General features: G+C 41.2%; 1 protein-coding gene and 1 long non-coding RNA gene across 2 annotated transcripts; both read left to right on the top strand.

Moving 5' to 3' along the window:
- The first annotated feature begins 4,580 nt into the window (after positions 1 to 4,580).
- On the top strand, positions 4,581 to 21,639 carry rhag (Rh associated glycoprotein). Its single transcript, XM_064925613.1, has 10 exons — positions 4,581 to 4,993; positions 14,678 to 14,861; positions 15,175 to 15,325; positions 16,084 to 16,231; positions 17,038 to 17,204; positions 17,583 to 17,720; positions 18,048 to 18,169; positions 18,507 to 18,577; positions 18,782 to 18,855; positions 19,195 to 21,639. Exons 1-10 carry the CDS (start codon positions 4,804 to 4,806, stop codon positions 19,264 to 19,266), a joined length of 1,317 nt encoding a protein of 438 aa, XP_064781685.1. The 5' UTR covers positions 4,581 to 4,803; the 3' UTR covers positions 19,267 to 21,639.
- A 477-nt stretch (positions 21,640 to 22,116) lies between these two features.
- LOC135506148 (uncharacterized) lies at positions 22,117 to 26,598 on the top strand. Its single transcript, XR_010450342.1, has 7 exons — positions 22,117 to 22,311; positions 22,500 to 23,328; positions 23,444 to 23,578; positions 24,864 to 24,925; positions 25,006 to 25,101; positions 25,213 to 25,305; positions 25,448 to 26,598. It is a non-coding gene; the product is annotated as an uncharacterized LOC135506148 (long non-coding RNA).
- The last annotated feature ends 263 nt before the right edge of the window (positions 26,599 to 26,861 follow it).

The following is a 26,861-nucleotide window of genomic DNA, read 5'->3' as shown; positions in this document are numbered from 1 at the left end:
CCGTCTCTTCGAGTTTCTTTTTTGTGAAAAAAAGGATGGCGGTTTACGCCTGTGCATTGATTATCGAGGTCTTAATAAAATCACAGTGAAATGTAGTTACCCGCTACCTCTGATCAATACGGTTATTGAGTTAATGCACGGGGCACGTTTTTTCACAAAATTGGATCTCAGGAGTGCGTACAATCTGGTGCGTATTCGGAAGGGTGATGAGTGGAAGACGGCATTTAGCACCACCTCAGGTCATTATGAGTACCTGGTCATGCCATATGGGTTGATGAATGCTCCATCAGTTTTCCAATCATTTGTAGATGAGATCTTCAGGGACCTGCACGGGCAGGGTGTAGTGGTGTATATCGATGATATTCTGATATACTCTGCTACACGCGCATAGCATGTGTCCCTGGTGCGCAGGGTGCTTGGTCGCCTGTTGGAGCATGATCTATATGTCAAGGCTGAGAAATGCTTGTTCTTCCAACAATCCATCTCCTTCATAGGGCATCGGATTTCCACTTCAGGAGTGGAGATGGAGAGCGACTGCATTACAGCCGTGCGTAATTGGCCGACTCCAACCACGGTAAAGGAGTTGCAGCGTTTTTTGGGATTTTCCAATTACTACCGGAACCTCCGGGTTTTTGGTCAGGTGGCAGCTCCCATTACCTCACTGCTAAAGGGGGGCCCGGTGCGCTTACAGTGGTCAGCTGAGGCGAACAGGGCTTTTGAGCACCTGAAGACTCTGTTTACCTCGGTGCCTGTGCTGGCTCATCCGGATCCCTCTTTGCCATTCATAGTGGAGGTGGACGCATCCGAAGCTGGGATAGGAGCAGTGCTCTCTCAGCGTTCGGGTACGCCACTGAAGCTTCGCCCCTGTGCTTTCTTTTCGAAGAAGCTCAGCCCGGCGGAGCGAAACTATGTGGGGAACCGAGAGCTGTTAGCTGTCATAGAAGCTTTGAAGGTGTGGAGGCATTGGCTAGAGGGGGCTAAACACCCTTTTCTCATCTGGACTGACCACCGCAATCTGGAGTACATCTGGCAGGCGAAGAGATTGAATCCTCGCCAGGCAAGGTGGGCCATGTTTTTCACTCGTTTTGTGTTTACTCTTTCTTACAGACCAGGCTCCCAGAACGTTAAGGCAGACGCATTGTCTCGGCTGTATGACACAGAGGAGCGATCCATGGATCCCACTCCCATACTCCCAGCTTCGTGTCTGGTGGCGCCTGTAGTGTGGGAGCTGGACGCGGACATTGAGCGGGCGTCTCCCCCTGAGTGTCCAGCTGGTCGTCTGTACGTTCCGTCTGCTGTCCGCGACCGATTGATCTATTGGGCTCACACGTCACCCTCCTCTAGTCATCCTGGGATAGGTCGGACGATGCGATGTCTTGAAGGGAGGTACTGGTGGCCCACTTTAGCTAAGGACGTGAGGATTTATGTTTCTTCCTGCTCGGTGTGCACCCAGTGCAAGGCTCCTAGACACCTGCCCAGACGTAAGCTACAACCTCTACCCGTTCCTCAACGGCCGTGGTCGCACCTGTCGGTGGATTTTTTGACTGATCTTCCACCTTCACAGGGTTACACCACGTTCCTGGTCGTTGTGGATCGGTTTTCAAAGTCCTGTCGTCTCCTCCCTTTGGCCTTACAAACTGCAGAGGCCCTGTTTACACACGTTTTCCGGCACTATGGGGTGCCTGAGGATATAGTGTCTGATCGGGGTCCCCAGTTCACATCAAGGGTCTGGAAGGCGTTCATGGAGCGTCTGGGGATCTCGGTTAGTCTTACCTCAGGTTTTCACCCCGAGAGTAATGGGCAGGTGGAGAGAGTTAACCAGGATGTGGGTAGGTTTCTGCGGTCTTATTGCCAGGATCGGCCGGGGGAGTGGGCGAAGTTCGTGCCCTGGGCAGAGATGGCTCAGAACTCGCTACGTCACTCCTCCACTAACCTTACTCCCTTTCAATGTGTAATAGGGTATCAGCCGGTTCTGGCTCCTTGGCATCAGAGCCAGACCGAGGCCCCTGCAGGTGGACAATTGGTTTCGGCACGCTGAGGAAACCTGGGAGGCAGCCCACGTCCACCTTCAGTGTGCCATAAGGTGCCAGAAAATTGGCGCAGACCGTCGCCGCAGTGAGGCCCCAGTGTTCGCACCAGGGGACAGGTTCTGGCTCTCGACCCGAAACCTGCCCCTTCGCCTGCTCTGCCGGAAGCTGGGTCTGCGGTTTGTGGGGCCGTTTAAAGTCCTGAGGAGAGTGAATGAGGTATGTTATAGGTTACAACTGCCCACTCATTACCGTATTAACCCCTCGTTCCATGTGTCTCTCCTCAGGCCGATGGTGGCTGGCCCGCTCCAGGAGGCTGAAGTGCGTGATGTTCCTCTGCCTCCTCTAGACATCGAGGGGGTTCCGGCGTACTCTGTTCGATCCATTTTGGATTCGAGACGTCGGGCGAGGGGCCTTCAGTACCTTGTGGACTGGTAGGGGTACGGGCCGGAGGAGAGATGCTGGGTTCCGGTGGAGGACATGTTAGATCCTTCCATGTTATCAGAATTCCACCGTCTCCATCCGGATCGCCCTGCACCTCGCCCTCCGGGTTGTCCCCGAGGCCGGTGTCGACGCGCTGCTGGAGCCGCGTGTCGGGGGGGGGGATACTGTCACGCCCTGGCCATAGAGAGGCTTTTATTCTCTATTTTGGTTATGTCACGACTTCTGCCGAAGTCGTTGCCTCTCCTTGTTCGTGCGGTTCTCGGCGTTCGACGTCACCGGTCTTCTAGCCATCATTGATTCTTTTTTCATTTTCCATTGGTTTTGTCTTGTCTTCCCACACACCTGTTTTCAATCCCATTCATTACCTGTTGTGTATTTAACCCTCTGTTTCCCCTCATGTCTTTGTCAGAGTGTTTTATTGTCAGTGTAGTTTTATGTTGTATAGGTGCGCGTCGGGTCCTCGTACCCATGTTTGTTTATGTATGTACCTTTTAGTGTTATGGAGCATGTTACGTGGACTTTATTAAAAGACTCCATTTTACACTCCGTTTGACTCTCCTGCGCCTGACTTCCCTGCCACCTATACACCTATGCCTGACAGGTTAGGCCAGAGTGTGACTAGGGTGGGCATTCTAGTTTCTTTATTTCTATGTTTCTATTTCTTTCTGTTTGGCCGGGTGTGGTTCTCAATCAGAGGCAGCTGTCTATCGTTGTCTCTGATTGAGAACCATACTTAGGTAGCCCTTTTCCCACCTGTCTTTGTGGGAAGTTAACTTTGTTTGATGGCACATAGCCTTAAGCTTCACGGTTTGTTTTGGTATTGTTTATTGTTTTGTTGGCGACATCTACTATTAAAAGTATGTACGCTCACCACGCTGCACCTTGGTCCTCTTCTTTTAACGGCCGTGACAATTGTACATTTAAAAAAAAGAAATCACTGAATCGGTCCATGTTTTATTTTGTTTTGTTTTGTTTGTCATTCAATGCCTGTTCTGATAATGTTTACATAACCAACTACAATTACAAGCTGAGCAAACAATGGAATGGACAATACATGATAACAATGTACAGAACACCCACGTTCATTATAGTCCTCTCCTGTGCTCTGGTAGGTTCTATCACACATTGACTACTGAGGGTTCCGAAATGCCACATAGACATTTTAATTGTTATGGGGGTCCTCATGAGCACCACTAAAATTAGAACCAAGTCTGTGTTCTAATAAGCCTCCACTTCCTCCTCTCTTGGCTACAACCTATATTACACTATACACATTCTGTTACCTAAACACTGGTGTTATTGTTCAGAGAATACAAGCTAACAGGTAATGTTGTTTACCTTTACTCTTACGAAATGTAGGATATCGGAAACAGCTGAATGGTAGCAAGCTAGCATAGTTCTAGGTACTGTTATGCTTGAAGCAACTTTTGGAACCAATTATCCACTGTTGATAATAGTTACCAGTAGCTAGCTACCCTCTAGCTTCACCAGCAAAACTTCAGAATTACCACTAAACTCTGTATTCATCCTTAAGCATTTCATTGGATGGTGTATACCATGTGTATCCTGTACATTTGACTAATAAAACTTTAAACTTGATCTTTCAATTCCGTCGCAGAAGAGGGAGGAGAGTAGATGGTCCTTCGCCTTGTCGTAGCTACGTTAGCTGTGCTGTGCTTCTTAGCTATTAGCAAAGCTACCCTGTTATCATGTTAATTAGATTTGACGCACAGGTGTGTCAATAGAATCTTAAGGATTTTAAAGTGTATATTTGCACAGCACATGATGAAGACTGCTTTTTAATCTGAATTTTTACAGGATTATGCCTCAATTTAATATGACATTGCAATTGCAAATGAGTTTGAAAAAGCTCATTATTCATTCATATCATGGCTCTGTCACTGGCCGGTTGTCATTACTGTGTGTTTTTCCAAAGTCTTGTTTTTGCCCCCGCTTTTAAAAATAGTAAACACCTAAACAGGGAGGGAACCAACCCCCATAAGCAAAGTCCAGAAGTGGGAGTAACCACTCAGGCCTGCCTGTTATGCCCTGCCATTGGTCCCCATGAAACCTCCACCAATTTAAAACCAGACACCAGTTGCTCTTCCACCGTCACACTACTACCACAAGCCCCAAAAGATAGATAGGGAGAGAGGGAGTGAGAGTGTGCCAGAGATAGGGACAGACCAAGATAGATAGAGAGAGAGAGAGAGAGAGAGAGAGAGAGAGAGAGAGAGAGAGAGAGAGAGAGAGAGAGAGAGAGAGAGAGAGAGAGAGAGAGAGAGAGAGAGAGAGAGAGAGAGAGAGACACACAGAATTAGTTCATGCTAGCATGCCTGCTTACTCCACCAACATGAGGCTGAAGTTTCCCATCCTGGCTCTGACTCTGGAGATTATCACCATCATCCTGTTTGCTGTGTTTGTGGTCTACGATGATGGGAAGCACGGGGGGCACGGAGCCCACAGCAATGCCACACACCATGAGGAGACGACGGAACAGAATCCTCTGACCCTCTACCCCAGTAAGTGACACCTGAAGGCTTCTCAGTGTTAGCCTGTTCCCAGGTCAGTTTGTATTGTCTTGGCATGACAATGACCATAGCAGCTGGCAAGGCAGAAACAGATCTGGGAACAGGCTACCTCAGTGTGGTGCTACACATAGTCTGTCAGTGTGTCAGTCTGGCTGTGGAAGCCCGGTTGAAGAATAATGGATCTGTTTGTATTTGGCTTATTGATAGCAGCCATGGTTGCTATGGATGACAGTCTATGAAGTTAATAATGCAATTGAGTCTCAATGATTTGACCCCTCTTCTCTTTATAATTGTGCAGTAGCTCCTGTGATCAATCAGAGAGAAAGGATGTGGGTTAGCATAGTGTGAGCTTGTTGTGCATAGGGTTGGGCGTAACTGATTACATGTAATCTAATGACAGAAAAAAATGTAGTCAGTTACGTTAACAGCAAAAATATTGTTATCAGATTACAGATACTTTTGAAAAAATAGATGATTACTTTTTGGATCACTTTCAGAAAGGAGGTTTAGTAAAAAACAAACAACATTATTACACCTTTCTGTTTTCTCAATGGCGTTCAATTCAGAATTGAAAAAAGGCACAAGTTTAGGTTTGTTCCACCTGAGCGAGTCTGACCACAAGACAGAGACCACTATGATGACACACCAAATGTGTTTGAGGGATCCTTTTTGTCTTCTTCTAATGCCTGTTAAGATGAAATGTGTCCAAAAGTAACTGAATGTAATCAGATTGCGTTACTGTGTTTGAGTAATTCAAAAGTTACGTTACTGATTACAATTTTGGACATGTAACTAGTAACTCTAATGGATTACATTTAGAAAGTACGCTACCCAATCCTGGTTGTGCATGTGTCCATTGCAGCACACTCACGCCTAAAATGATTCTGTATGAAACGGGCCAGATGCTCCAGTTGTCATAGGGGCACCCCTCTCTCTCATACTGGGCAGGTTCACTGTAACTACCCACAGATGGATTATACAAAGTGGAAGCTTAGTGGCAGGTAGTCCAGCAGTCAAGAGTGTTGGGCCAGTAATCAAAAGGCTGCTGGTTCAATTCCCAGAGCCAACTAAGTGAAAAGTTGATCAAAGCACTTAACACTAATTGCTCCTGTAAGTCACTCTGGATATGAGTGTCTGATGAATGCCATCCACATACTTACAATGTAACTGGATCAACTTGCATATGCGCTGAAGGGAAATAAATTCTTGATTTATTTTAATTGGAATTTGATTGAGTTACGGGTAAAAATGTTTGCACATGTGTACATTAATTTGTGTTTGGAGACTATTGTAAATCTTGTGACTTATCAGAGGAAAAGTGACAAAGACCCACCCCTACTACTTTACCTATATGACAATGGCCTTTTTTTGTACATAAATCTTTATACAGCATAAATACTTGAAGACTTACAGTACGGAGGTTTAACCATAAATGGGTGGGGCAGCTGTGACCCAAAGAGATTAGTTCAGTGTTTAGAAATGCTGATGTGGAAGTTCACCTATTTTTACATGTAGACTTACACTTCACTCTTTTTGTGATTGTAGTTGATCCCCAAAACCATTTGCATTATGAAAATGTGTCTAAAGCATGTTAGATAACACCAACTCATATTACACCAGAATCCCATTCTGAAAACCATTTGCATTATGAAAATGTGTCTAAAGCATGTTAGAAAACACCAACTCATATTACACCAGAATCCCATTCTGAATCATCTCTGCATTCAATTTTAGAAAAACAAATTCCACTGTCCCCTAAATCCATATTTGCATATTTTTGTTGTTGTAAACACAATCATTCAAACATGGATTTATGGCACAGTGGACATAAATAATGTTGTGCAGAGGCATTCAGAATGGGAGTTGATGTGTTTCCTAACATGTTTGCATATTGCATTATAGTCAATGATGACCAATTTTCTTTGTAACAAAACAAAACAAAAAACAATTTGGAGGAATCAATGACAAGGACAGAAAGAGTAAAAATTAGGACACGTGTAAAAATGGATGAACTTCCCCTCTTTATTTACGTTCAGTCATATCCAAAGACATCCTAATAGTTTTTATAACTATAGGTTGTTCTAAATGATCAGAGAAACAATATAGGGTCAATTCAAAATAAGTGGGACACTTTTAGAATGTTCTGTCTTCTGTCACCTCTTTTGTCATCTATCCAACATATAAGCCCAACACATTACACGTTTCTGCAAACTTCAAGATGTTTCCTAATCATAGTCACAGCAGGCATGACACACCCATTTGTGTGCACAGAGTCAAAACCATATTTTCAGTTTGCATTTGGTACAGCAGGTTAAATAAACTGGGATACTATTATTATAGTCCCAATTGTACCCCAATAACTATTCTATTCAATTTTGTGTGATAGGAAACATCTGACGATTTCAGAAATGTATCATGTGTTTACGTCGCTACTACTCACTGTTTAGTATCTATGCATAGTCACTTTACCCCTACCTACATGTACATTTACCTCAATTACCATGGTTAACCTGTACCCCGCACATTGACTCGGTACTGGTACCCCCTGTATATAGCCACGTTATTGTGTTACATTTATTTATTTCAATTGTATTTTTTTTTTTTTGCTAAAATGTTGTTACTTACTTAAAAAGTAAGTAAGCATTTCATAGTAAGGTTGTTTTCGGCCCATGTGACAAATACAATTTGATTTGAATTGTTGGTCTAATATGTTTGATCGATTTCTGAAGAGGTTACAGAAGACGGAAATGTAAAAACTGCCCCATTTTTCTGAATTCACTCAAATAACAGTACTAATAACAGTACTAATAACAGTACTAATAACAGTACTAATAACAGTACTAATAACAATACTAATAACAGTACTAATAACAGTACTAATAACAGTACAAATAACAATACAATAACAGTAATAATAACAGTACAATAACAGTACAATAACATTACTAATAACAGTACAATAACAGTACAATAACAGTACTAATAACAGTACAATAACAGTACTAATAACAGTACCAATAACAGTACCAATAACAATACTAATAACAGTACTAATAACAGTACCAATAACAATACTAATAACAGTACCAATAACAATACTAATAACAGTACCAATAACAATACTAATAACAGTACTAATAACAGTACTAATAACAGTACTAATAACAGTACTAATAGCAGTACTAATAACAGTACTAATAACAGTACTAATAACAATACTAATAACAGTACTAATAGCAGTACTAATAACAATACTAATAACAGTACTAATAACAGTACTAATAACAGTACTAATAACAATACTAATAACAGTACTAATAGCAGTACTAATAACAATACTAATAACAGTACTAATAACAGTACTAATAACAGTACTAATAACAGTACAAATAACAATACAATAACAGTAATAATAACAGTACAATAACATTACTAATAACAGTACAATAACAGTACAATAACAGTAATAATAACAGTACAATAACATTACTAATAACAGTACAATAACAGTACAATAACAGTAATAATAACAGTCCAATAACAGTACAATAACAGTACTAATAACAGTACTAATAACAGTACAATAACAGTAATAATAACAGTACAATAACAGTACAATAGCAGTACTAATAACAGTACAATAACAGTACTAATAACAGTACTAATAACAGTACAATAACAGTACAATAACAGTACTAATAACAGTACTAACAGCATTACAATAACAGTAATAATAACAGTACAATAACAGTAGTAATAACAATACAATAAGAGTACTAATAACAATACAATAACAGTACTAATAACAATACTAATAACAGTACCAATAACAGTACTAATAACAATACTAATAACAGTACCAATAACAGTACTAATAACAATACTAATAGCAGTACTAATAACAGTACAATAACAGTACTAATAACAATACTAAAGGCAGTACTAATAACAATACAAATACCAGTACTAATAACAATACTAATAACAATACAATAACAGTACTAATAACAATACTAATAACAATACTAATAACAATACTAATAACAGTACTAATAACAATACTAATAACAGTACTACACGAAAAAATGAACAGGATATAGTACTACAAGAAGCAGAGCCCTGCCTAACCTAAATACAGGGGGTCCCTAAAGTAAACTGGATCTCTGTTCTCCATTGGAAAAGCCTATAAGACTGTCCCACTTTAGTTACTTCATGCTGTCCTACCACTATGGTTGGTGAAGCAGAACAACAACAAAAACTGACTGAATTACCAAATAGAAACATAATATTGGTAACTTTTTTTTATGTATTTTGATGCTCAAGTACATAGTATGCACATTTACATCACAATTTGGCACATTGCAAGTTTTTGTGACCTTAACATCAAAACAGAAAAAAAGCTATATCACGGATCTTACCACAGGTGACCTTCCTGTTTGAAGCTTGCTCTGCCCCCATCTATGATGTCACTCCAATGAAGTGATGTGATTTGGATCATCTGGTTTCTCAGCAAGGGCTTAGTCATTTCATTTTATTTTATTTAACCAGGCAAGTCAGTTGAGAACAAATTCTTATTTATAATGACGGCCTACCCCAGCACGGATGACACTGGGCCAATTGTGCGCTGCCCTATGGGACTCCCACTCACGGCAGGTTGTGATACAGCATGGAATTGAACCAGTGTCTGTAGTGACGCCTTTAGCACTGATATGCAGTGCCTTACACCACTACACCACTCAAGAGCCCTAACAATTGTTTTGATTTTCTCTTGTCAGACGAAGAAATAAAAGCATCAGGATTAAGCTGTCCCAGTTCATATGATGTCCCACTGTATCACTGTAGCCGAAGGCTGCTAGATCGAATCCCCAAGCTGACAAGGTACAAATCTGTCGTTCTGCCACTGAACAAGACAGTTAACCCACTGTTCCGTCATTGTAAATAAGAATTTGTTCTTAACTGACTTGCCTAGTTAAATAAAGGTTAAATAAAATATCCAAATTCATCCTACATAAACAACAAGAAATATGTTTTTATTTCAAGCTAGTAATTACTTAAATAGTAATTGTTTAAGGAATTATACAGTTAGATATGCGTATAAAAGTTGGCAATGACTTCCTTTCTCTGCACCCCCTGTCCGTCCATCTATATGGTGCATACCAAAACTCTACAATTACAGGTTCAAAGCAGAGGAAATAAGCAGAGAAATGCAATTTAGAAAAAAAGGAGCCTATTTTGTTGCTAGGCTTTATCATCAAGGGACAAAATCAGTATTGAAAAAATGTAATTGATATGAACCAATGGATTCTGTGGCTCTGTGAAATACTTGTTTTCCTCAGAGAAGTGGGACCTTAAGAATTTATCCAACACAGAGTTGTTTCACAGCCGTAAAGCCCTATCATCAAAGTCAGGCGCTTATTCAGACGGAATTCAATTTTGTAATTACAGTTAACAACATAAAAAGTGACTTGCAGTGAGATTCAGTTAGATACTAAATTAAACTGGTGCCTTGGAGGTTTGCCCATACAGTTGAAGTCGGAAGTTGACATACACCTTAGCCAAATACATTTAAACAAAGTTTTTCTCAATTCCTGACATTTAATACTAGTACAAATTCCCTGTCTTGGGTCAGTTAGGATCACCACTTTATTTTAAGAATGTGAAATGTCAGAATAATAGTAGAGAGAACGATGTATTTAATCTCATTCCCAGTGGGTCAGAAGTTTACATACACTCAATTAGTATTTGGTAGCATTGCCTTTAAGATGTTTTACTTGGGTCAAACGTTTCGGGTCGCCTTCCACAACCTTCTCACAATAGGTTGGGTGAATTCTGGCCCATTCCTCCTGACAGAGCTGGTATAACTGAGTCAGGTTTGAAGGCCTCCTTGCTCGCATATGCTTTTTCAGTTCTGACCACAAATTTTCTACAGGATTGAGGTCAAGGCTTTGTGATGGCCACTCCAAAACCTTGAGTTTTGTTGTCCTTAAGCCATTTTGCCACAACTTTGGAGTATGCTTGGGGTCATTGTCCATTTGGAAGAACCATTTGCGACCAAGCTTTAACTTCCTGACTGATGTCTTCAGATGTTGCATCAATATATCCAGATAATTTTCCTTCCTCATGATGCCATCTATTTTGTGAAGTGCACCAGTCCCTCCCGCAGCAAAGCACCCCCACAACATGATGCTGCCACCCCTGTGCTTCAAGGTTGGGATGGTGTTCTTCGGCTTGCAAGCTTCTCCATTTTTCCTCCAACAGACCAGAGGACATTTCTCCAAAAAGTACAATCTTTGTCCCCATGTGCTGTTACAAACCGTAGTCTGGCTTTTCTATGGAGGTTTTGGAGCAGTGGCTTCTTCCTTCCTGAGCGGTCTTTCAGGTTATGTCGATATAGGACTCGTTTTACTGCGGATAAAAATTATTTTGTACCTGTTTTCTCCAGCATCTTCACAAGGTAATTTGCTGTTGTTCTGGGATTGTTTTGCACTTTTCGCACCAAAGTACGTTAATCTCTAGGAGACATAACGCGTCTCCTTCCTAAGCGGTATGGCGACTGCATGGTCCCAGCATGGTCCCATTATACTTGCGTACTATTGTTTGTACAGATGAACGTGGTACCTTCAGGCTTTTGGAAATTGCTCCCAAGGATGAACCAGATTTGTGGAGATCTAGAATTTTGTTTTGGGGTTGTTGGCTGATTTCTTCTGATTTTATCATGATGTCAAGCAAAGAGGCACTGAGTTTGAAGGTAAGTGAGTTATAAGTGTAAGTGAGTTACAGTGAGTTATAAGTGAAATAATCTCTCTGTAAACAATTTTTAGAAAAATTACTTGTGTCATGCACAAAGTATATGTCCTAACCGATTTGCCAAAACTATAGTTTGTTAACAAGACATTTGTGGAGTGGTTGTAAAACGAATTTTAATGACTCCAACCTAAGTGTATGTAAACTCCCGACTTCAACTGGATCTGCATGATCCATACTGTCACGGGCGCCCGCCCTAGTGAATGCAGTGGCATTGGCACTAGGTCCTCATGCCCGGGAGACAGAATGAGCACATTTAGGATTACTGAAATGTTGACGGACGGTTGAGGAACAGCAAATTTGATTCCCTTCAATGATGTTTGATGCTGGCACGTTTCAGAGCAAGCGTCTTCGGGAGATCGATGTGCACTGACCTCCAAACATATCAGGATTCAACATTATTGAAAATGCTGAAGACTAGCAATCCAGAAAATACTTGAAATCTTGGTTAGAGTGCTAGCACAATAAAACAACCATATGGGGGAAGACCTAACATGTTGGGCAAATAGGTCATCTACGAGGCTGAGTTCCAAATGGACCTCTCTCGCTCCCACCACATCCTTTTCTTAGAGACGCCAACTGGTATGATGTCGCCAAGGGATCAAGTATTCAGGTGATATAGGACCGTCCAAGGGCTTCCTTAATGGGTCACTACATAGTGCATACCTTACCAATCCAAATAAATTAAACATTAGAGATTTTAGATGACAGTGCCGGTTAAGATGACAATGTGTAGCGGTGGGCCAAAAAAAGATGCGCAATATAGACAAGACAAAAGCAGAGACTTGTTTTGCTGTTATGTTCTAAAGTTTGGTGCTCTGTGCTTGCAACGCCAGGAAGATAATAATAATAATATATCAGGTAAGGCAGTTCTCAGCAGCTTTACACGATACATGTATATTCTAGTTTGTATTATTAGCATTATTAGCATACGGTCCATCCCTTGCATCCACCCAGAGATGTTTGATTCCCAATAATAAGTACCCACAATCAGTGCCAAAGAAAAATATTGCATGCAATGTATAAACAACAATGTATAAACAACAAAAACGCAGATTTGTTCCGTAACAAAAGTCAAGTCAACACACGGCTATTTGTATATCTTACCTTTTATATATATTTTACAAGGCTATTTGTATATCTTACATATTTGACATTGTTCAGACTTCGATATCAGGGAAAAGATTGAATAGATTTGAGTTATTTGTTTGTTCCCGGATGGGTGCGGGTGTTCTGACCAGTGCCAGAAGGGTTATAATGTATCCTATGACGTCTCGGAGGCATTGCGTAAGTAATACTAAACCTGATTACAATCATGGTGTAGTGTGCTGAATATCATCCATTGCAATACAATGCACTACTGGGGAGAAAGAGCCAGTCACATGTAAACACAATAATGAGAGAGAGGAATTCACAGACTTCTAATCAGAGAAAATATCTGTTTAGAAGAGCTAACCTTCCTGTTTATTCTGTCTCTATCATGGTGTGGCAGAAACAGGGAGCCTCCAAACAAACTCAACTCTAAAATTAATTGCCAGTTACAACAATCCCTCTACAACTGTACAATGCAGCATCAGTTATACTTATAGCAAGGTCTTGTATTTCAAGACCGCAATATAAGATAGAGATGTATATAAGCTCTAGAATGGCATTCTGGTAGACAGTCATACAGTAAATCAAATCACATTTTATTGATCACATACACATGGTTAGCAGATGTTATTGTGAGTGTAGCGAAATGCTTGAACATAGTCACAGACAAAAAGAAGACAATGGATGTATGGGCTAGTCTATGCTGCAACTAAGCCCCCAAACCCCCCACCACACACCCTATATTCCATCACTTCCCCTTCCAGGACTTTCTGAGCAGTGACTGTCTTCCTAGGTTCTGCCGAGACACCACAATGCCAACTGATCACCACAATGCTAACTGCTCACCACAATGCTAACTTCTCATCACAATGCTAACTGCTCACCACAATGCTAACCAGACCTTGGAGAATTAGGATCATTCCTCTGGCTGCAGTGGACATACCGTTCTAAGCTACAGACACAGGCATGCGCACACACACACACACACACACACACACCAGATGCACACACACATACACGTCTGGTCATTCTCTTGGGCTAGTAGCCTGATCCTTATCTGCAGACGATTGGACAGAGCTCACGTCCTACTGTCCACAAACACAGTGAACTAGAGCAGTAATACACCCAGTAATGTCTCTGTCCTCTTATGTAAATCAATCTAAACATACAGTACATAAAGTGCAAGGACAGTGATCCCTACACAAGATCCCTGTCCTTATAATCCCAGTAACTGAAACTAATAGTGAGGGATGTGTTTAACTGTGGAGTGTCTGCTTCCCCGAGACCCTCTGATAGGTTCAGAAGACTTGATTAAAATCATGTGAAGTCAGTGAATGGAACAGCGTGAGATTACTGACACGACACGTTATCGAGAGCCTCAGTTCTCCGTATCCCATTCACAGACAAATTGAATTGGTCTTCCATCCTCTAACAAGTCCGGATTTACAATTACCCCTTGCAGGGGATAGGGGTTACTACGATTGCTGCACAGTCCAATGCGGCTGCGCCGAGTCATGTATTTGATCAATTGCTGGTCTGTCAACCAATTTGAATGTCTTTACAGTTGCATTTCTTTCTTTTTTTGTCTTGTTGACACCCTTTATTAGTTTCATTCAGTGTCCTTGTTTTCATCCTCTCTGTTTTCATTCAATTTGATGAATAAGTCAAATAGGGCCAGATTGGCCAAAATGGACCTTCAATAAAACCATGTTGTGTTAAGGTTCAAATAGTCAAACTCCCCTGAGCTGACCTCTGACATGCATTCTCATTGGTCCACAGTGTTCCAGGATGTTCACGTGATGATCTTCATTGGCTTCGGCTTCCTGATGACCTTCCTGAAGAGATACGGCTTCAGCAGCGTGGGCCTCAACCTGCTCCTGGCCGCCTTCGCTCTGCAGTGGGGTCTCCTCATGCAAGGCCTCTGGCACCTGGACGAAGGAAAGATCAAAGTCTCCATCTTCAAGTAAATACAATAAAACACAGTACGGTCAGAAGGAATGTAGCTAGCAGTCGCAGCATTATGTCCACATGATAGAGGACACCCGAGGAAGTGGTCTGTTTTAGTGTTAATAATGCATCTCTCTCTCTCTCTCTCTCTCTCTGTCTCTCTCTCTGTATCTCTCTCTGTCTCTCTCTCTGTCTCCCTCTCTCGCTCTCTCTCTCTCTCTCTCTCTCTCTCTCTGTCTCTCTCTCTGTCTCTGTCTCTCTCTCTGTCTCCCTCTCTCGCTCTCTCTTCTCTCTCCCCACCTCCACCTCCTCTTACTCCTCACCAAAAGGATGATCAATGCAGACTTCAGTACAGCCACGGTTCTGATCTCGTTCGGGGCGGTCTTGGGAAAAACCAGCCCAGTCCAGCTCCTCATCATGACCCTCCTTGAGATCACCATCTTCGGCATCAATGAACATTTGGTGGCCGAAGTCCTGAAGGTCAGTGCACTTCACCATAATCTCAGAACCCAGAACCAACCCTTATGTTAACAGTCAGTCACAACAGACTAACTTCACCCCCAACCACTCATCTAAGCACTCGTGTGCATGAAAGACAACACTATGCAAAAAATAGTATATACGTTAATACAGTCCAATGAGCAATATTGTGTGCAATCTTGTGAGTAATGGTAAAAAGAAAAGGTGAATCTCCTGTTGATCCATGCATAACTACCTCTTCTTCTTCTTCTTCCTTGGTATCGTGGCAGTCCGTAAACAAACTTTTAAGGTGCATGGCACCCCCTACTGTGCATGACTACTACCCGTTTACCTGGGCCCTTACACACACGACCTCACCCCACCCCACGACGCCACCACCTGACCCCTAACCCCAGTGAGATTGCTCTCTAGTGGTGAGAAGTGGTAGCCCAAAACAACGAGACAAGATTCATCCTACCAAAAGGGCTTTTATAAATATAATCATGCCGTTAATTCATAGGGATGAGTCTACCATTGGAAAAAATAAATTTAAGGTCAAGGGGTCAAATTTTATTCTTGAATCTGTCCCATTCCTATTCCCAACCAATCAGTGCACTAGTTTTGCTTGGGAATGGCCAGAGGCGGGATAGATGGGTGACAAGTGATTGAGACAACTAGCAGGCTAAGCAGAAAGTTTGTTTGGGAGGGCTTTTATTTGAATTGTTGTATTTTGTTTGACAACATAATGAAGTAGTTTATGTGGTTTGTCCAACTCACAGGCCAATGATGTTGGGGCCTCCATGATTATCCATGCCTTCGGGGCATACTTCGGTCTAGCAGTGGCCCGCATGCTGTACAGGCCAGCTCTGGGGAACGGTCATGAGAACGACGGCTCTGTCTACCACTCTGACCTCTTCGCCATGATCGGTAGGAGCAGCAACTCACATGGCAGTCATCACAGTCAATGCAAAATTCAGTTGATCTTATTACTGTAGTCAGTCACTAACTACTATTAAAAGATAGATCAGCTAAATATTGATAAAATGTCCCCTTATGTATCTTTGAAACACTAGAAATAGAAATGTTGCAATACGTGCCTAAGGGAAAGCCTAGGGAATGCCTGGCCTTTTGTATCAAGCATCTCAGAATAGGAGTGCTGATTTGAAATCAAGTTCTGACTTTTAGATCAAAATGAATGATATTATATGGACTAGGGGACCTGAACCTAGATCAGCACTCCTAAGCTGAGATGCTTGATACATTTAGCCCCTGGTGTCTGTTTGCACGGTATATTTATATTTTACTCACAAGGGTGTTGTATGTGTGTGGCTCAAGTGGAGGCTCCTGCGCATATCATAGCCACATACGCCACCTAGTGGACAAAAACGCTAATTGCTTCAGACGAGACAGCCAACTTCTGTTTGACATTTTTTTAAATTTTACCTTTATTTAACCAGGCAAGTCAGTTAAGAACACATTCTTATTTTCAATGACAGCCTGGGAACAGTGGGTTAACTGCCTGTTCAGGGGCAGAATGACAGATTTGTACCTTGTCAGCTTGGAGGTTTGAACTCACAACATTCCGGTTACTAGTCCAACGCTCTAACCACTAGGCTACCCTGCCACCCTGCTGACATAGTTTTAATACATTTACTGCATTCATTTTGTTTTATATATTTCAAAATCAATTGAAGTAGCAGACAAATAAAAATGTACTTGAATATCTTCTCCAGGTACCGTGTTCCTCTGGATGTTCTGGCCCAGTTTCAACTCTGCCATTGCAGAACCTGGTGCTGATCAACTCATGGCTGTCACCAACACCTACTTCTCGCTGGCTGCCTGTGTGCTCTCCGCCTATGCCGTCTCCAGCCTGGTGGAGCACAAAGGGAAACTGGACATGGTGAGATATAACATGCTTCACTCAAACCACAAAGAGTCAGAAGACAGCAAAGCTGTAGATTGTTTACCTCCTCAATTTATTTGATTTGAATATATTCAAACAAGGCTATTGAGTGTTTGTGTGTGAGTGTGTGTGAGTGTGTGTGAGTGTGTGTGTGTGTGTGTGTGTGTGTGTGTGTGTGTGTGTGTGTGTGTGTGTGTGTGTGTGTGTGTGTGTGTGTGTGTGTGTGTGTGTGTGTGTGTGTGTGTGTGTGTGTGTGTGTGTGTGTGTGTGTGTGTGTGTGTGTGCGTGTGTGTGCGTGCGTGTGTGTCTCTGGGAGAGAGACAATAGAATCTCACACAGCACCTACTGTAGCAAAGCTAATGGATGCTTCCATAGGTCCACATCCAGAATGCCACTCTGGCCGGAGGTGTTGCCGTGGGAACCTGTGCTGACATGGATATCGGGCCTTTCGGTGCCATGATCATCGGATTCGTGGCTGGCATCGTCTCCACCCTGGGCTTCAAGTTCCTCACTGTGAGTACAAAGGTCACACACGTCTGAACCAATAGGACAACAATCCTGAGATGGACCAGGACACCAAACTGTCTAGAAAATGCCATAGTTAACTAGGGTTGTAATGTGTCTTGTGAGTGGCAATACACCTACATTCTTTTGAATATTGAGCCTAATGAGCAAAAATGGTTCTGGTCGTGGTTGGTGAAACCAGTTTTGCGTGCCAGGAGAAACTTGCATTTTAGTCCAAACAAACACCTACCATCAGATAACTCTATTTTTTTTATATAAATGAGTGGGCCGTAGGGAATAATGTAAATGAGATAACTGTTTCTCTCTGCATTTCAGCCCATCCTGGCATCCAACCTGGGCATCCAAGACACCTGTGGTGTTCACAATCTGCACGGCATGCCTGGCATCCTTGGGGGTATCGCTGGCATTGTGGCTGTCGCTCTGGGCAAGAAGGATGGGTAAGGCTCATCTAACGACACTCTTTATACTGTACATCTATACAAGCAGATTAAGAAACAGGGAGGATTTTATAAAGAATTTTGGTAAATTACAATGTGTAGTCATTTTCATGATCAACAGAAATGGGAAACTCAGCATCTTTGACCAGTGGCCATATTTGTGATCTCTGTATAGATACTGTAGTTCTGGAATGTCTATAGTAATTCAAGTTTCAGTGAAGGCGTGACCTTGGCCTCAATAATAATAAGTGTCAAAATAAGGGTCTCTTAAAAATAAAAAAAAGTACTGTACCCTTCTCATTTTCTCATTTTCTCTTCTCCACCCTTCTTCCGTCAGGAGTGCTGTCATGCAGGCTGCAGCCCTGGCCTCATCCCTTGGGTTCGCTTTGGTTGGAGGAGCCATGACAGGTGGGTGGACAAAACAGTCAAATGTTTTGTCATTCAAAAAATCGACATCACAAAATCTATTTGAACACACTGTCGTGTCGGTTTTTGTATGGCAATATAAATATTATATTTCTACACTCATCATCAAATCGTAGGTCAAAACAATTGACTTTATTCCATGAAACGTATTGAATAATACTGTAATTGACGTATCTCTTTGTACAGGTCTGATAATGAAACTTCCATTCTGGGGACAGCCTCCAGATCAGAACTGCTTTGATGATTCAATCTATTGGGAGGTAGGAACTTGAGAGATAAAACACATCATGCTGTTCCATCCTTGAACATCACTAGCTTACAGTTGAATCAAACACCTGAGCTATATAGTACACGGTACATGATGTTTCGTGTATTGGTGTGACACTCATATAACATTTGAGATATCCAATACCATAATGTGGCATTAGCTAAGATGGCATATTGTATTGTATTACATGTCACGTGACCACCTAGTGACATGCAAAAAATGTTTAATTTGTAAATAAAAAATTACTATCTTATAACAAATATGATTTGGCGTAGATGAAATTGGGCTAAACTGTAAGATCTGTTACTGACTGACATGTGACTGTCCTTAGGTTCCTGAAGAGGAAGAGGGCGAGGAGAGCCTGGCTCACGGAGACCATTCCATGAACAAAGCAGAGGCCTAAATCTCCTGCCCTGTGCTGCAAATACATTATCCACAACCCTTGGAGCTATCATGAACCAGACATTAGACCTTGGGTGTATGTTAATATTCTTAGCTGGCTTCCTCTCCTCGTCTCCTCTCCTTCGTTTAAGTGGTGGATCCCTACCAGGACTTCCTGCGTAACCTGTCTAATGTCTTGACCATCAGTGCAGACAGAGAGAAGGAGAGGAAGCAAAGTTATGCTATTGAGATCAACCCAGAATGACCAGTGCTATCAACTTGTCAGTTGTTTTTACCCAGAGCATAAATGTATTGATTTGAGATCATATCAAATCATATTTGAAGTGGTTCAAGCTACCTTATTTACACATCACTAATTCAATCCGAACAGCAAGGAAGCTCATGTTGCACTTTTCTGTGTATCAAACTACGTCCTCATTGTCCATAGATTTGTATTAATTATTTTCATCTTTAATTGAATAGAATAGGTCCACTGAAGAGCATTTGGGGAAGATGTTATAGCTCATTATAATTCCAACTAAAGTGTAAGAGGTGGGTGTGTTACATACAAAACATGTATTATCAGGTCTCAATGTAATTGAAATAACATTGTAAGTATTTTTGTTTACAGAAAATCATTTCAAACCTTACATGCTTGCCGAGTTTTGGATGTGTTAGTCTGAAAATGGATTTCAGCGAAGCAGCATTTTGATATAAACGCCCCTTAATAAGTTGCATATAAACATGAACTGTTCTTTCACACATTCGGAGGAAAGATACTTTCAGGGATTTATTTTTTGAACTGAATTTGATGACCAATAATGTGCCACTGTTCTGAGCCACTGGAAACAGTAGAAACAGTATAGAAATAGTAGAAACAGTATATCAAGCTGACATTCAATCATATCACCAAACCTCCTCAAAATGTTAACAGACATTTGTTTTTCCTCATATACATTGTATATTTTTCGCCATCCAACTGACATAACCGATATTGTGTGCTAAGCCTTGTTTCATGAAGAGAATCAACTGCTACTTTGGCCTGCTGCAGAGCAAGTCCGTCTCACTGGAGCCCACTACTCCTACTGGAGAGAATGAATGACATATTTTTGAGTGGTCTACTAACGTGAATTTAACGTGAAATCAACAACAACAACAAAAATACATCAATCAATTTAGGTTAACATTGAAATCCCTTTACCTTGATGACTTTTAGCTAATCCAATCAGTTTTCCACGTTGATTCAACGTCATCACATTACATTTTTTAGTTGAAATTATGTGGAAACAACGTTGATTCAACCATTTTTGGCCCAGTGGGTAAGGGATAGTATTCATCAAGCGTCTGCTATTGGGGTGCTGATCAAGGATCAGTTTTGCCTTTCTAGATCAGCACTTCTAATCTGAGAAGCTTGATAAATATGGGCCCATGGCTCACAGGGATTGGCGCAGGGCAAGGATTGGTCCTGCATTAAACTACTCTCTGTGTGCTCCCAACACTCTGTGGTGTTCCTTCTTCAGCCCCAGTCATCTCAAAGCTAAAGTAGAGTGTCTTCCATTTTAATTTCTCCCTCTTAAGTTTTTTCAAATACAGAAAGGCTGCATTGAAATCTGACACGTCCAATTAAAAACCAGATAGGCTTCGTGTCACAATTATAATATGGATACAGAATAAATGGGGCGTGACAAAGATAGTCACTGATAAGCTTTCTTTATTTCTTTCACTTCTTATTGTAACCTCTTAATGTACAGTGTAGTTAGTTACACAATGGATATAGTTAGTTTCTCTAAATCCCTGCACCTAAGACTAGCAATTGGTACAGTGTGTATCAGAGAAAAAAAGTATGTCTTTATATATTTCAAACATTTTGTTGAATAAAGTGAAGGTTATACTTTAGAATGCAGGAGGAAAATAGCCTGCAATAGTTCCTGTACTAGACCATTGTTGCAAGGAAAGATTAAACTGACTACAGATAGATAAATAGCCTGCAATAGTTCCTGTACTAGACCATTGATGCAAGGAAAGATTAAACTGACTACAGATAGATAAATAGCCTGCAATAGTTCCTGTACTAGACCATTGTTGCAAGGAAAGATTAAACTGACTACAGATAGATAAATAGCCTGCAATAGTTCCTGTACTAGACCATTGTTGCAAGGAAAGATTAAACTGACTACAGATAGATAAATAGCCTAGTATTTCATTTGGCTGATGTAGTAGCCAACGTGTGATATAAACGTAGGCCTGAGGCTTAGTACACCAGCAGTCAAGACTTTGTTGAAATGATTGACATGGCATTAGCTTTTTAGGTTACAGAAAATGAATATGTATGACACTGTTGTTAATGTATAAATACTAATACTGGCACTTATAAATATGATTATATATAATATCAGAGTGACTCTGTGTGTGGTTTTTGCCATGATTCCATTGCATAATCAACATCAACATTATTTTTACAACCAGAAAGTTGTGGCTAGTAGAAGGGGTGATGGAGTGCTGTAACTTTTCCAGGGTCAAGATCCATGCACTAATGAATAGGCATCCTTTGACCACACAGGATTTGGCAGGATTTGCCAGGGGTTGAAAGGTTATTCTGCACGAGGAGCATTATTACTGTCACTGAATGATTTTGTAGATTCATGACTTGTGTGTGCAGTATCCAGTGACTGTATCCTATTAGGGATAGGTTTTTTCTCTCTTTCTGATTGAATGTTGTTTTTATTAAGGAAATACAGCGTTATTGCCTTACCTCTTCCAAGCCGTCAAATGCTAAAATAATATTTGAGCCCAACGAGGTTTACAACCATATAAATGGAATTATATTGCTGTTTAAAACATTGCTGTGTTGCTTTAAGAAATCAATGGTGCATTGTGGGATGCAAAATGGCTCAATCGTGTTGTCAGCAGAGGAGCCAGCCAGTTATCTCTTATAGCCATACAGTTACATTTACAAATAAGTACAGTCGATAAAGTATTGCTAATAATTGTTTAGAGAATATCACTTTGATAAACAGCAACTTTTTATTTGCATTCGCCTCTTTTGGCCGAGACAACAGCCACCATGGTAAGTACCTAGGTACCTAACGTTATCGGGCTAGCTAGCAACTTGTTTTGTATTTAGGAATGCTAATTAGTTAGCTAAATAACGCTACTGATGATCTGTGTTTAAAATCTGACGGGCTTATGATAGAGGTTTGGGCTCACAATGCAGATAGATTTACAAGGCATTTCCCTTTACTTTGTCTTTGTTAGTCCAGCAAAGTAGACAAAGTGAAAAGTGAGTCCAGTATAATACGTTTTGAAAGAAAAAGTACCACTACTGAGTCTGCCACAAGAGGAAATGACAGAGGAAGTACTGAGTCTGCCACAAGAGGAAATGACAGAAGAAGTACTGAGTCTGCCACAAGAGGAAATGACAGAAGAAGTACTGAGTCTGCCACAAGAGGAAATGACAGAAGAAGTACTGAGTCTCCCACAAGAGGAAATGACAGAAGAAGTACTGAGTCTGCCACAAGAGGAAATGACAGAAGAAGTACTGAGTCTGCCACAAGAGGAAATGACAGAAGAAGTACTGAGTCTGCCACAAGAGTAAACGACAGAAGAAGTACTGAGTCTGCCACAAGAGGAAATTACAGAAGAAGTCCTGGGTCTGCCACAAGAGGAAACGACAGAAGAAGTTCTGGGTCTGCCACAAGAGGAAATGATAGAAGAAGTACTGAGTCTGCCACAAGAGGAAATTACAGAAGGAGTACTGAGTCTGCCACAAGAGGAAATGACAGAAGAAGTACTGAGTCTGCCACAAGAGGAAATGACAGAAGAAGTACTGAGTCTCCCACAAGAGGAAATGACAGAAGAAGTACTGAGTCTGCCACAAGAGGAAATGATAGAAGAAGTACTGAGTCTGCCACAAGAGGAAATTACAGAAGGAGTACTGAGTCTGCCACAAGAGGAAATGACAGAAGAAGTACTGAGTCTGCCACAAGAGGAAATGATAGAAGAAGTACTGAGTCTGCCACAAGAGGAAATTACAGAAGGAGTACTGAGTCTGCCACAAGAGATGACAGAAGATCACCAAGCACAGGTCATTTAAAGATCTATTGTGATCACTTATTAAATTATATCACAAGTGTGTGGGCGTGCGCCTACCTTGGAGTCAATGTAAATAGTCACTGTTCTCTTGTATTTTTCTGTTGAAGGGAAAGAAAAAAGGAAAACGAAACAGAGCCACAGTAGATCATCTTCCTCATCCAGCTCATCATCATCATCCTTGTCATCCTCGTCATCCTCATCCCACTCTTCATCCCACAGTAGGAGTAGTTCCAGCAGCAGTGGTGAGTGTGCCAGTACTTGTCCCGTAATTGTAAAGACGCGCATGTACAGAGCTTTCGGGAAAGTTTTCAGACCCGTTCACTTTTTCCACATTTTTTTACTTTACAGCCTTATTCTAAAATTGCTGAAAGTAAAAAACAATTGATTAAATCTACACATAGTGTCCCATAATGACAAAGCAAAAACTGTTTTTATACATTTTCGCAAGTGAATTTAAAATATATTACATTTACATAAGTATTCAGACCCTTTTCAGTACTTTGTTGAAGCGACTTGAAGCGATTACAGCCTCGAGTCTTCTTGGGTATGACGCTACAAGCTCGGCACACCTGTATTTGGGGAGTTTCTCCAATTCTTCTCTGCAGATCCTCTCAAGCTCTGTCAGGTTGGATGGGGAGCATCGCTGCAGAGCTATTTTCGATCGGGTTCAAGTCCAGGCTCAAGGACATTGAGACTTGTCCCAAAGCCACTCCTGCATTCTCTTGGCTGTATGCTTAGGATTGTTGTCCTGTTGGAAGGTGAATCTTCACCCCATCTGAGGTCCTGAGTGCTCTGGAACAGGTTTTCGTCAAGGATCTCTCTGTATTTTGCTCTGTTTATCTTTCCCTTGATGCTGACTAATCTCCCAGTCCCTGACACTTTGTCATTATGGGGTATTGTGTGATTGATTGAGGATTCTTTATTTATTTAATCCATATTAGAACAAGGCTGTAACGTAGCAAAATGTAGAAAAAGTGAAGGCATCTGAATACTTTCTGAATGCCCTGTATCTGAAAGATGACCATATTATTTCAGGGCTCTACAGTCACATGTGCTCCTATATTGAAAAATGTAGCAGCCCACAAAGAAATTCAGGAGCACAATGAAATATATCTGAGTTATTCATGAAAATAATTGCCAGCAATTACAAAATACAGGACACAAGCAAATAGATTTTTAAAATTGAGATGTAGGCTACGTTGTGCCGATATGAATCCTAGCTACTTTTGAAGCACATCTCCTGAAGAAGCTCTCCCTTGTCCTTTCTTTCTGTGCTACCACGTTTTCATTCTTCTGAGGCTGTGGAACAGTGAAGAAATCATTACAACAATTATTAACAGGGGAGAAAAAAAAAAATCACCATCTAGTGGCACTGGTGCTCCCAAATAAACATTTCAGGTGGAACAACAAAATATTTAGGAGCATATGCCCCCAAAATGGTAGTACTGTAGTGCCCTGTATATGTATAGCTAATAGTCAAAGCCTGAAGGACCGTGTTTCAGTTAGATTTTGCCTTCTCCTGTCTAGATTCCCACAACAAATCCAGAAGGAATTCTAAGAAAAGGAAAAAGGAAAAACAACACAAGAAGGTATTTTTCTTCAAATATTCTGTTTTCAGTATTTATTTTGATTAAAGGTGTGGTTTGTGACTTATGTTGTTTTTTTATAGAAAGGGAAAAAGGAGAAGAAGTATAAACGAAAGAAGGACAAGAAAATGACACCAGAGGAAGAAAGCGCTGGACCTGGACCTATTCAGATCTCCAAGGTAGAATACATTTCTGGGACTATTTATCCTTAACCAAGTTAGCTACATCCAGACCAGTGGTTTGAAGCTTTCTGAAAGCTGTCATTTTGAAATGAAATATCTATCTTTCAGTATTTAAAGGAGAGGAGGAGAAAAGGCAAGTACAGCATGATCACAGGAAAGAAGATCAAAATGAAATTGAAGAAGTCCAAGAAAGACAAGCTGGTGTGTATGAGTGTGATGCATAAAGGTTTTTACTTACAGTGATTATGAAAAGTGAGGGTTATTTTGCCTACCATAGTTGAAAGCACTGATTGTAAGTCTCTCTAAAATGTAAACGTATGCATACTACATATTGTTTCAACAGAGGGACAAGAATCGCGCCGAACTGCTTGAGTTCCTCAACTCCACGTTGTAATGCAAAGGGCCGTCACCGTTGGTTATGTTCCAGAACCTTCCAATTTTTGTCCAGAACAGAACTCAGGGAAAGACGACCATTTTGATGAAGCTCTGAACTAACATCCATTTACAGGGTTATTATTATCACTGCAAGATATGTGGGACATGGCCTGTCATCTCAAAATGACAAAATGTGCCATGTCTCTCTTTTAGAAAAAGCGTGTTGTCACTCCTGTGGTTGTCGGCCCCTTTCTTCAGACCAATGGAGACTGCTGAAGGAGAACGGCTCATAATAATGGCTGGAACGGAGCCAATGGAACGGCATCAAACCATGTGTATTCGATGCCATTCCACCAATTCCGCTCCAGCCATTACCACAAGCCCGTCCTCCCCAATTAAGGTGCCACCAACCTCCTGTGCTTCACACTGTTTGTAACTGATGTCTGTGTGTTTGGTCTTTAGAATTGTAATTTTACTATAACATCAAAGGAGCCAGTCACTGACTTTTTATCAGTATGTTTGCTGCACAAGGTGTTGCTAAGCAAGTTAGAACAGTGTTGCTGTGGTGGAGACTACAGATCAGCAAAGATCTGAGTGATGAACAATATACCTGGGTTCAAATAGTATCGGTTTTCTTTTAAGTACTTCGGTTGATGAAGCTTGCCTGGCACAGTGGAACAAAAGGAAAAGTGCCAACCCGTCCATCGTTCACGCCAGCAGGCTCAAGAGCTTAAAGTATTTGAAAGCAAATACTATTTGAACCCAGGTCTGATGAACAAAGAGATTTGGGTACATTTTATTGTAACGTAATCCTTCAAATAGAACACCAGTCCGGCATTGCATTGTGTTTGATGATGAAATATGTTTTTCTAGTTGTTTTAAGAAGGTCCAAAACAGTCCTGCAGCTATACTCTGGTCCCCTGGAATGTAGTTATTGTTAGATATATTGATTATCAGAGAATAATGTATAGTATGTACAAATCTGAGACTGGAAGCTGGATGTCATCACATGTAATACTATAAATCAATATTATTTTGGATGAGCTTTTTATATTTTGTGAAGCCCACTTGATGTGGCAAACTGCTACAGTCCACCCAATAAAGCAGCTCTTCTCTCAACAGCAATGCACTGCTGCTATTATAGAGATTCTTTACAATAATCATCTGAAATGTTACAGTACAATCAAGCATCCATTCCCATTGTGTATGAATTATTGCTGCCATTGTGTGCCTCTTATGAGACACAGTTTATCCTGTATCCAGGCTTTGTCAATCTTATTGGACAAGGCAAATAGCCCAGGCACCTCAACCTTGGTTGCTGAGCAATAAAACGGTGCCTTTGTGCTTACCGCTTAGCTTTTTTCATGCTTACCCCATAGCTT

This window comes from Oncorhynchus masou, chromosome 19 (assembly GCF_036934945.1).
Source record: "Oncorhynchus masou masou isolate Uvic2021 chromosome 19, UVic_Omas_1.1, whole genome shotgun sequence".
Lineage (NCBI taxonomy): Eukaryota > Metazoa > Chordata > Actinopteri > Salmoniformes > Salmonidae > Oncorhynchus > Oncorhynchus masou.
This window is presented reverse-complemented; position numbering and strand designations above follow the sequence as displayed.

Coding starts and splice junctions, on each gene's coding strand:
- rhag (XM_064925613.1), top strand. CDS start 4,804: ATGCCTGCTTACTCCACCAACATGAGGCTGAAGTTTCCCATCCTGGCT. Junction 17,205..17,582: donor ACAAAGGGAAACTGGACATG/GTGAGATATAAC, acceptor ATGCTTCCATAG/GTCCACATCCAGAATGCCAC. Junction 18,578..18,781: donor GGTTGGAGGAGCCATGACAG/GTGGGTGGACAA, acceptor CTCTTTGTACAG/GTCTGATAATGAAACTTCCA.